This window comes from Cotesia glomerata, linkage group LG8 (genome assembly GCF_020080835.1).
Source record: "Cotesia glomerata isolate CgM1 linkage group LG8, MPM_Cglom_v2.3, whole genome shotgun sequence".
Lineage (NCBI taxonomy): Eukaryota > Metazoa > Arthropoda > Insecta > Hymenoptera > Braconidae > Cotesia > Cotesia glomerata.
This window is the reverse complement of record NC_058165.1, coordinates 9,500,073-9,511,494: the sequence shown is the minus strand read 5'-3', so window position 1 is coordinate 9,511,494 and position 11,422 is coordinate 9,500,073. Positions and strand designations below refer to the sequence as shown.

Below are 11,422 nucleotides of genomic sequence, written 5' to 3'. Positions count from 1 at the left end.
CAGCGATTATCAATCTAAACTCTAATCTACTTCGATAAAGAATAAATACTGGCTGCATGAAGCGCGGTTAGAATTTTGTCAAGTTATTAAATGAAACTCGCTTCTCATTATCGCCTGAAAATCAAGATCCTAAAAAATGAACACTGAATTTATGAAATTTTTTTTTGTCCATACATACAGAAGATAGACGTTTAACAATTTTAGATCTGTTGATTTCCTTAGCTAAACTTTCGGGTTTTTCAAAAATTTTTTTCTTTCGAAAACATCCCTGAACTATAGTGAGATTAACGCACAGCTATTCATTTTTATCTATATATATAGATAGACTTATATAGGTGACAAATGAAATACTGCTGTGAAGCAGGAAACAATTGATGTTACTTGATATTTTTGATTTCTTAATATTTAGGATTTTTTTTTTCAACTTTTTATTTTTTTTTTCTAAACCATCCTCTAACTATACCCGATGACGTACAAAATAAAAAAAAAATTATCAAAATCGGTCCAGTCGTTTTTGAGTTTTAGTGAGACTAACGCACAGCTATTCATTTTTATACGTGGGGTATTCCATGCCAAAGCGACCACATTTGAACTCGACCACTTTAAATTTAGCTGAAACTTTATCATTCTTTTCTACCTTTTGGAAAACATTTTTGAGAATTTTTTTGTTCAACCCAAAAAAGGTTATGAATTTTTCAAAAAAATGGCTTTTTTGAGCTAGAAGAGCTCAAAAGCATATAAAACCTATCTCTTTGAGCTCGGAGAGCTCAAAACAACACATAAATTGTATTTTTGAGCTCAGAGAGCTCAAAAACGGCATAATTGCGATTTTAAGCGTCCAGATATGGAATTAGCGGAAAGTTGCAAGGATGGCCCTCAGGGTCAACCGTTTTCCTAATTTTTTTTTTTATTTAATTGAAAAAAAAGTTGTCAAATTTTCTAAAATAAAAATTTTTTTTTTTTTTTTTTCAATTAAAAAAAATATAAAAAAAAATCGGCCCTGCCCGGGATGAGCGGAAATAGTTGTCAAATTGATTGAAGTTTTTTTTATGAGAAAAAAAATTAAAAACAAAAAGTCACCAACTTCGAAAAAATAACGATTGTGCTTAAAAACCGATTATTTTATAGAATTGATCATATTTAATTTTTTTTGCGTTTTTTTTCCATAAGTTCATTCAAAACAAAAAATTTATTAAAAGAAAAGGTACCCAAAGGTCAATGCCTAAAAAGTTATGGCTATTTGAAAATAAAGCCATTTTTTGAAAAATTCATAACTTTTTGGGTTGATAAAAATTTGAAAAAATTTTCAAAAATGTCTTTTGAAGGGTAGAAAAGAATCGTAAAGTTTCAGCTAAATCTAAAGGGGTCGGGTTCAAAAGTGGTCGATTTGGTATGGAATACCCCATTGATAGATAGATATAAACATTACAAAAATAAACACGAACAAAACAAAAGTAATGACAAACATTCTTCTTGCGTTTCTTCTGAGATTTGTGGTTATGTCCGACAAACTGAATAGGTAAATAGTACAACTCTGCAGTATACTTGTACGTATCTTCCTATATATCGAACAATTTTGGTACTCTCTTGCAACCTTGAGGCTCAAGCGTAACAATAGCGATTCCAATACAAAATTAATAATTTTTGATTTTTTTAGCTGAACTTTCGCGTTTTTCAAAAATTTTTAACTTCCCGCTAAGAAAATCGAAAATTTTCAAAAAATCGGGAAGTTATTGTTTTCACCCCGTTTTGAAAAAATCGAGGTTACAACAGATCTCGACGTTTTGAAGCCCTAAGAAGCTTTCCTGACTATTTTTACGATGATGCCCGTACGTCTGTGTGTGTGTGTGTGTGTGTGTGTGTGTGTGTGTGTGTGTGTGTGTGTGTGTGTGTGTGTGTGTGTGTGTGTGTGTATAAACCTCTTATAACTTCTGAACGGCTTGACCGATTTGATCGCAGTTAATGTCATTCGAAAGGTCTTCGCCAAACTTAGATTTCCTGAAAGTCGGAACCGATTCGGACCAGTAGATTTCGAGAAATCGCAAAAAAAAGTGAAAAAAAAAATTTTTTTTTTTCATTTTTTTTAATATCTCCGAATTGGCTGAACCGATTGACCTCGAAAACTCATTAGCTCTTAACCTTGAAAACTTGCATCGATCACCACGAAAAGCGTCAGAATCGGTTGATGCGTTCGTGAGATATCGTTATCGAAAAAAATCGAAAAAAGTGTTTTTTTGTAATAACTCCGAAATGTCTCATCAGATCAATTTTTATGTTCTGAATTATTTATAGAGCTTAAAAAACTACATCTACCGCTGCCAAATGCCTGAAAATCGATTAATTCATTCAAAAGTTATAGCAGTTTGAAAATTTAAAAATCGTGTTTCATCGAACTTTGATAAGATTTTTGAGCTCAAAGAATTCAAAAGCATAGGAAAGCTGTCTCCGTGAGCTCGGAGAGCTCAAAATAACATATAAATTGTATTTTTGAGCTCAAAGAGCTCAAAAACGTCATAAGTGCAATTTTGAGCGCCTAGGTATGGAATTAGCGGGAAGTTGCACGGATGGCCTTCAGGGTCAACCGTTTTCCTAATTTTTTTTTTTAAATCATCTCTTTACTATAGCGAACAAAACAAAAAAAATTTTTTTTTCTGAATCATCTCTGAACTACAGCAAACAAAACAAAAAAAACAATTTTGAAAATCGGTCCAGCCTTTTTTGAGTTTTAGTGAGACGAACGCACAGCAATTAACTTTTTTTTTTTAATTTTTTTAGCTGAACTTTCGAGTTTTTCAAAAATTTTTATTTTTCTAAACCATCTCTGAACTATAGCGAACAAAACAAAAAAAAAAATTTGAAAATCGGTCCAGCCGTTTTTGAGTTTTAGCGAGACTAACGCACAGCAATTTATTTTTATATATATATATATATATATATATATATAGCATATATATATATATATATATATATATATATATATATATATATATATATATATATATATATATATATATATATATATATAAATAGATAAGCCTGTCATAAAATTGTTTTTATTCTTATAATTATATGGATTGATATTTGACATTTAACAACGTTCATATGTATAAAAAAAATTAATAAATAAACAAATTTTATTAATCGCAAAATTTGAAACTTTTCATAACTACACTGAAAAAAAAATTAACTTGAATCAAGAGAAAGATTCTTGAACCAAGAAAATAATTTTGAAGAAATTCATTGTTATGAATAAGACGAAAAATTCAAGAGTCAAGTAAAAATTATTCAAATTAAGAAAAGTTTTTTAGTTTAAGAATTTTTCTGTTCAAATTAAGACGAGAAATTCTTCAAAATTATTTTCTTGATTCGAGTAAATTTTTTTCTGTTTACTCCGAAAACTTATTGTAGTCCGGTCAAATTAGACCAAAAAATAGGGGTGAGTTTATGAAAATTCACATTCGGCTGAAAATTGGTAGGATTGTTCAAAATACTATTATAAATAAAATGTGAAAAGTTCTCATCAATCCGATACCTGGAAAAAAATGTACTCGGGGTCAAAGGTCACAAAAACTTTTTCGCGATTTTTAGCAAAACGGTAAGTTTTATCATAAAATTAACCCAAACAAAAGTGTAGATAAGATAATTATCTATAAAAAATTTCTAAATACTTTTTTTCCTAAGAGCCACCGTTTTTAAGATATGACGACTTAAAAAGTTAAAAGAGTTGTAATTGTCATAATATGTACACGTTTCCACGCCACCTTTGAGGTAGTGTACTCAGCGCGTTTTTTTTTAATGTGGTTTCCCCAGTACGCCTATTCCACTGATCAGTTGTGATTCTGTTTAATTTAAAACTATTGAATAATTAAAGACATTGGCAAGAGTTAAAAATGATCAAGTCCAATTGAAAAATAAAATGATAAGTAAAATTAACATTGTAATATTAAAAATCAAAGTCCGAAATGTCAGGCGGATTGACTTTTTATAAAATTCTTCACTTCATCATTTGTCATTAAATGAACAATATGTTCACAGCAATCGAATGGCAACACTGCTCTAAACAGATGGACACTGCTTCTGACAACATGGAAACGGATCATTAATAATATTTTTTAGAAAATATTTTTTCGATGATTCATTTAAGTTTTTAATTTTGCAATAACGAATCCATTTCCATGTTGTCAGAAGCTGCATTGAAATAATTTTTTAAGATTTTTATCTATTATTATTTAAAAAATTGTTATAAAAAAATGCGTTGCTTATAAGACAATTGAAAATTTGTTATGGACTTTCAATCTCTCATGCAAATAATAATTTTTAAAAGAATAATAGTTCCTTAAAAAATTTTTTTTTGCTTAAAAACTAGGGGTGTACGAATAGTGATTGACACCTCAATCATAATTTTCGGAGACTACTGAAAAAAGTTGACCAAAAAGGCACTTGGTGACTAGTCTAAAAGCCCTCTTTTAAACAGGAACTTTCTTGAACAGTTAAATAATAGGATTACATATTTAAAGAATAATGAATGAGACATTAGATAAATAATAATTTAAGCGAACAATGAATATAAAAACATCAAATAAGAAATAATAAATCAATTTTGAACATTTATCTAAGAAATATGTTACTTAAAGTAAGATAAATTATCGTTTGAACAAGATATTTGAATAGAAATTGCACTTACTTAAAATGAAGGTAAACTGATAATAATAAATGAATTTTCACTTACTTTCAATATCCGTATAATAAAGGTTTAAACTCTCTCACTCTTACTAATTGCCATATGAGAGGGTGTAGATCAGGTATTTAACTTTTAAAATGTACATTACATATTTTGTCCCTCAGGTCAACAATGCAGCTGTGGCGCCAGCCTTTACCATAAGAACCTCTTTGTCCACCTAATCCATTACACAGATAGCCTTATGCAATAAAAGATGTAGAAATTTTACGAAAATTTATGGTCTTTAACACTTACTCACTATAAAGATATTTAATATGCATTACTATACTCAACTACTAATGACAATGACAAGCACTATAGAATCTTTGAATCGCTATTGGCCCTAACGAAGCACCCTCTACAGAGAATTTGTCTGTATAAAGTAGAATCTCAGTTGAAAAATCATTTCTCATCGAAATTTTGTCTCGTGAACATCAAACTTCAAAAAATCCAAGTTTGGTTCAGTGATTTTCAATCTGTAGTAAATTTTTGAATCAATAAGAAAAAGAGTTTTATTTTCGTTAAACAAAATAAAATATTGTTGCTGTTAAAGTGTTCAACACATTATTTAAAGCTAGTTAAACTCAGTGTTTAACTCAAACAGTGCAAAGCAAACATCAATATCTACGTTTGTGTAAAAAGATTTTGTGGTTTTTAGAAAACGAAAAGTGCAACTCAATTATTATGGCCACTAGCAAGGATGTTGTTGATGCTATTATGTCAGGAGATGTAAAAACTGTTAAGAAAATGTTGAAGGTGTTGAAGTTAAGGGAAAATAATAGAAAGTTCAGTGAAGATTTAATATCATTAGCAATTAAAAAAAACCAATCAGTAATTGCAAAATTGCTGATCAAACATAGTTTAACTACAAATAAAAATGTGGAAAGATCCCTCACAACCTCCTTGTTTTACGCCATTCGACGTAAGAATTTGAAAATTGTGAAAACTCTTGTGAGAATGGGTGCAAACGTGAATTGGAAATCGAAATCGGGTATGACTCCACTTATGGCAGCTGCAGAACGAAGCAATTTAAAAATTTTATCATTTATTTTGGAACAAAATCCCAATGTACATGATGTTGACGCTTCGAGAAATACTGCTTTGCATTATGTGTTCAATTATGTGAATAAAAAAAATCGATCAAGGTATTCTTATTCGCATACTCCGGAAGGTCGTAACGACGCTGAAAGAATTATGTTGTTACACGAAGCTGGAGCTGATTTAAATGCTAAATGCTCGTTTAAAAACCATCCACATTTAACAACAATTCTGGATTTGGCAGTCTACATGGGATCCAACGCAGGAGTTACTTATCTTTTCTACAATACTCCTGTGGGTCTTAAGCAGTTAGACTATTCCAAAATAGAGCTAGCTGCTTTTGAGGAAAACGCCGTTGACGAGGATGTACGGACCAGCTCAAAGTACGTCGAGCTGCTGAATGAACAAAGCTCAAATGTTCGATGTAATTTGGCATTATTCATAATTAATCGGCACGAAATAGGCATTCATGCAACCGAAGATACTCTTCAGAAAGTTCATGGCTTTTTGAAAAAGGAGGAAGAGGAAAACACAAGATTCTTTGGATACTATCGTGAGAAAAAGAAATTAATGATGGAAAGTCGCCAATTCCTGGAAGGCAAAAGAATGGGATTAAACGGAATCTCATATTGGAAGTTCATCACTGGAAACCGAGAAGACTTAGTGAAGCTTCTTTTCAATGATGATTTTTTATCTCAACCATTATTAAAGGAGCTGGAAGAAGCACCTAAGGATCATCGATTTTTTTATTACCGAGAACCATTAATGGACAACTTTGAATACGCAATTGGGAAAGGCAACGCTCTACGAAAAATAACTGAGGAAGTCAACGATCTGTTTAGAGCAGTGTTGCCATTCGATTGCTGTGAACATATTGTTCATTTAATGACAAATGATGAAGTGAAGAATTTTATAAAAAGTCAATCCGCCTGACATTTCGGACTTTGATTTTTAATATTACAATGTTAATTTTACTTATCATTTTATTTTTCAATTGGACTTGATCATTTTTAACTCTTGCCAATGTCTTTAATTATTCAATAGTTTTAAATTAAACAGAATCACAACTGATCAGTGGAATAGGCGTACTGGGGAAACCACATTAAAAAAAAACGCGCTGAGTACACTACCTCAAAGGTGGCGTGGAAACGTGTACATATTATGACAATTACAACTCTTTTAACTTTTTAAGTCGTCATATCTTAAAAACGGTGGCTCTTAGGAAAAAAAGTATTTAGAAATTTTTTATAGATAATTATCTTATCTACACTTTTGTTTGGGTTAATTTTATGATAAAACTTACCGTTTTGCTAAAAATCGCGAAAAAGTTTTTGTGACCTTTGGCCCTGAGTTAATTTTTTTCCAGGTGTCGAATCGATGAGGACTTTTCACATTTCATTTATAATAGTGTTTTGAACAATCCTACCAATTTTCAGCCGAATATGAATTTTTGTAACCTCACCCTTATTTTTTGGTCTAATTTGACCGGACTATTGTAATAAATTAATTATTGATGAAAAGCATATCGACGGTCTAATTAGCAATTGGTCTAACTCCTTATTTTTTAGAGGGTGATTTTTTAACAATTTGATGTAGTAATAGTCCAATTATAAATTATTTGAATGCTTCTAACCAAAATATTATATCTCTATTAAATATTAAATGGTTTTCTAAAGTGATAATAAATTTTGAAATAATTGTATTTTCGTACAAATGGAAGATTCTCTAAAATGGAGTTAGATAATTTGCTAATTAGAACGTCGATATGAAAGATTACAAATTTAGGTTGATCTTTCCAGTTATACTAATTTTCACTAAAAAAACCTATTTTGACATTTACATCCGCCAGGGGCTAAATTTTCTTTATTCTCTTAATTATATAGATTACAGATAATAGTTTCTAGTCGTGACACCAGCATGAAAGTGAAACTTTATATTCAAATCAATATTTTAATAACATATTTTGAAAATTGCAACAGAAAAATTTTTTGATAATGTTATTTAATAAAATTATTGTCCACTATAATTAACTTACATTTCAAATTCCATTAATTTTTTATATTTTAAATAATAATTAGTTAATAAGCTAAATTTCCACTTTTCTAATCCTAAATTTCCTAAAAGTAAAATGTCTACAATTTTTTTCTAAAAACTACAATTGACATTTCAACATTTAATTTAATTTTTCAACAGCAAACCATTAAAATCAACTCATTAATTTGATCTTTACTCAGTAATAAGTCATGAAAAATCACTTAAGCAAATTGTTAACTGTAAAAAATGTCAGTAGGTGTAGGCAGTGCATTCAGATGTTGATAATATATTCTTGTCTATATTGTTGATTTCTTGATATGATGAAAGTTCACCAGGGCAATGACTATTGCCGCAATAATAATAACATAACCAAGATAAATATGTATTATGACTAGTTGCAGTCACAATTTATAATACATAGTATATGATAGGTCTGTCTCTCTATTATCTACCTCTGACTGTGACTCTCCGATGTTATACACTAGTACAAATAATGAAATAGCTGTTATTAATTTAACAGTACTGGTACATGATGGTGAGCATAAGTCGAGTTATGGGAATCATTATTTATACTTTTAAACTTTTAATTTTCAATTCAACTTGTAACTTGTGGTGTAATGTATAGAGCTGCACACTTAACTCTCACAACATTAAACATTGAACATTGCTCATTATTATGCTCATTGCTATTTCATATATGTGATATCAAGTTAGTAAAGCTTCGAACAAGTGGGGAAGGGGGTTAGGTGGAATAGAAGCTGTAAACTGCAGTAAGTCTTTAGCAGTACGTGTCAATCATCCTATGAGATCAGACGGGTCAGATAAGCGGAATGGTTATGAGTTATGATACAATCGCTATAAATGTGATATGCTGTTACACTCAATCTGCAATCTACACATTCATTCATTCATAATAATACAATATAACATATATACGTGTATATATATATAATGTAACCAAAGATTAAATGTAATTTGATGTTGTTTAATGTAACGCTTTGTACTTTTTCAAATTATCATTGTTTGAAGAGATTATTACTCTTTTTATCTTGGATCTTATCTTTTTATTAACTAGGAAAATGCCGCGTTAGTTATTAATTTTTTTTATTTTACCCATTTCACCTTAATGGGTAAAGCAACATTTTTTTCAATATAATTCTAAGTTTGTAAATTGGGAATCTGCATTATTGTTATATTAAATTTATTTTTTTTAAATATAAAAATGATTTTAAAAATAAGATCTAGAAAATTTCTGTGAAAAGTTTCTTTTTTTTACGGCTTTTTATACTTTTTTTTTTTTTTTTTTTTTTTTTGACGCGTAAAATTGTCGAGAATTAATTCTAAAGCTTTCAAATCAATATCTGTATATAGAAAATTTTATCATAAATTGGAAGGTGCTGAAACATCCACTGATTGAGTTGATTCAAGAGAAGAAAAGCATTTTGAAGAGTTTGATCGTTTTGAATGAGGATAAAAAATTTTTGAAGCAAGTAAAATTTACTTTAACCAAGATAGATTTCTTAATTCAAGAAATTTATGCTTGATTCATTCAAGACCATTGGACTCTGCAAAATGATTTTTTTTAGTCCAAAATCGTTTTTTGTAAGTTTTTCATTTTTTATGTCGGAAGGCTGACTTTGCGTTTAATTATTATAGCAAAAATTATTACAATTTTTGTTAAAACAAAATCGAATATAATTGATAACTACTGGGTGTAGAGATTTGATCAACGTATGTAATGATTAACTGAATATTTTTATTTACTAATTAGCTTAAAATGGTCTATCGTTGATAATTTAGTCATAAAATATTCATTAAATTAGACAGTAACTACTGTAGTAGTTATATATTAGATAGTAACTACGTAATTTTAATATTTAACCCTTTAAAAATGCTAATTGAAACAAATTTCTGTCTTTATTTGATTAAAAGAAAGCGAGTAGCCATTATTTAAAAATTACGATAACAATTAAAGAAAAAAAATTAAAGTAAGAAAATTTGTTTTTATAATTTTTTAGAAGTCCAAAGTTGATGCTTATTTTTAAACCCCAAAAAAAGCATTTTTCAACCTTCTATTGTTTATATTTTTTGTAAAAAAATTTTTAAAAATTAGCAAATTTGAACAGAGCTAGAAGAAACTTTGACTCATCGATCTATATATTTCACATTTCAATCGCATTTTTTAAACTATAAATAACTCGTATTTTTAAAAAATGGTCTCCAGTTTTTGACAAAATAGTAGTTTCTTTATTATTGAAAATCTGTTCATTAAATAAAATGATCCTGGCATCATTATAAACAAATTGTTTTCATTTAAAAAAAATAATCTACATTGTATAATTATTACTACATGTAATCTTTAATATTTGTAAACAGAAATGATTATTAATAGAAAAATATATTTCATTTCATAACCAAGATTTCATAAGAGTATTGTTGATATTTACTGACTAATAAAAGAAAAAATATATATATATATATATATATATATATATATATATATATATATATATATACATATATATATATATATATATTTTGAACCCAATAAGATAATAATCTGATTAAAAATTTTTTTTTTATTTTGACTCGCAAAATCGTGAGTTGAAATCTTAACATGAATAAAATTCCACACATATATTTTTGTCCAAGTTATGAAAACATTTTCCTCGAGTCGATTGCATTTAACATTTAAAAAATTACAACTTTCCCAAAAAAAAATAAAATATTTTGAAAAGTAATAATAAAAGTGACTGATTTGTCCAAAAGTATAAAAAAAAAAGGATTATTAGTAAATAATAGAGTAAATGATTAGGAGACTTACATTTACCACTTTTATTGGCATTGTTGTTACCCGGCAAACTTTTAATCTCTTTAACCGGAACTTTGTGAGTGCCATGGGATGTAGGGCTGGAGCTGGAGCTCGTGGGATCCGAGAATCGTGAATCTCTGCGCTCGTAAGTCTGCCCGGTAATGACAGGCCTTGAAGCTGAAGCTAAAGCGGTAGTGCTAACAGCTGCCGTGCTCATCATTGTGGTACTTTTAGGTGCAGAAATTGTAATCGGAGCGGATGTTTCTTCCTCCTCCTCCGGCTCCTCCTTCAAATAAATTACAAACGAATACGTTAATTTAAACAATCTTATTCATTCGCGTCACAACTTTTAAATCTGTTACCCCTTGTATCAACATCCTCAATACTAAAGTGTTCATAAATAATGACAATAACATCGGTAATTATTTTATTTCACGGTCGTCAGTGTTTTAACCCTGAAAATTATTTTTTTCGATCTAAATTTTTTTTTTATCAAAAAATTGACTTAAAAAAAATTTTTTTCTTAAATTATTTGTTTCCACACGTAGAAAAAAATCACTAGACATATGTATACAAATATTATTAACAACTTTTGGTGGGCTGAAATTTTTATTAACATTAAAAGCCTTAAAATAAATTTAAAAAATTATTTTTACAAGTTTTATATTTTTACAAAAATAAAATATAAATAATGCTGTGAAGCGGGAAAGAATAGGAGTTACGGTAATTATTACGTGAAGCGTTCCACATTCACGTAACAGGATATTGGTAGGAAAGGATTGAGAAAGGAATGTGGAGAGGATCATCTTAATGTGAGT

At 29.0% G+C, this 11,422-nt stretch overlaps 1 protein-coding gene across 1 annotated transcript in view; it reads right to left on the bottom strand.

Moving 5' to 3' along the window:
* LOC123270288 overlaps positions 1–11,422 on the bottom strand; it is a 95,443-nt gene that overhangs the window by 31,308 nt on the left and 52,713 nt on the right. Inside the window, exon 2 of the mRNA XM_044736283.1 lies at positions 10,617–10,890. Coding sequence (XP_044592218.1) covers positions 10,617–10,890 — 274 coding nt within the window. The remainder of the gene's footprint in view (positions 1–10,616; positions 10,891–11,422) is intronic.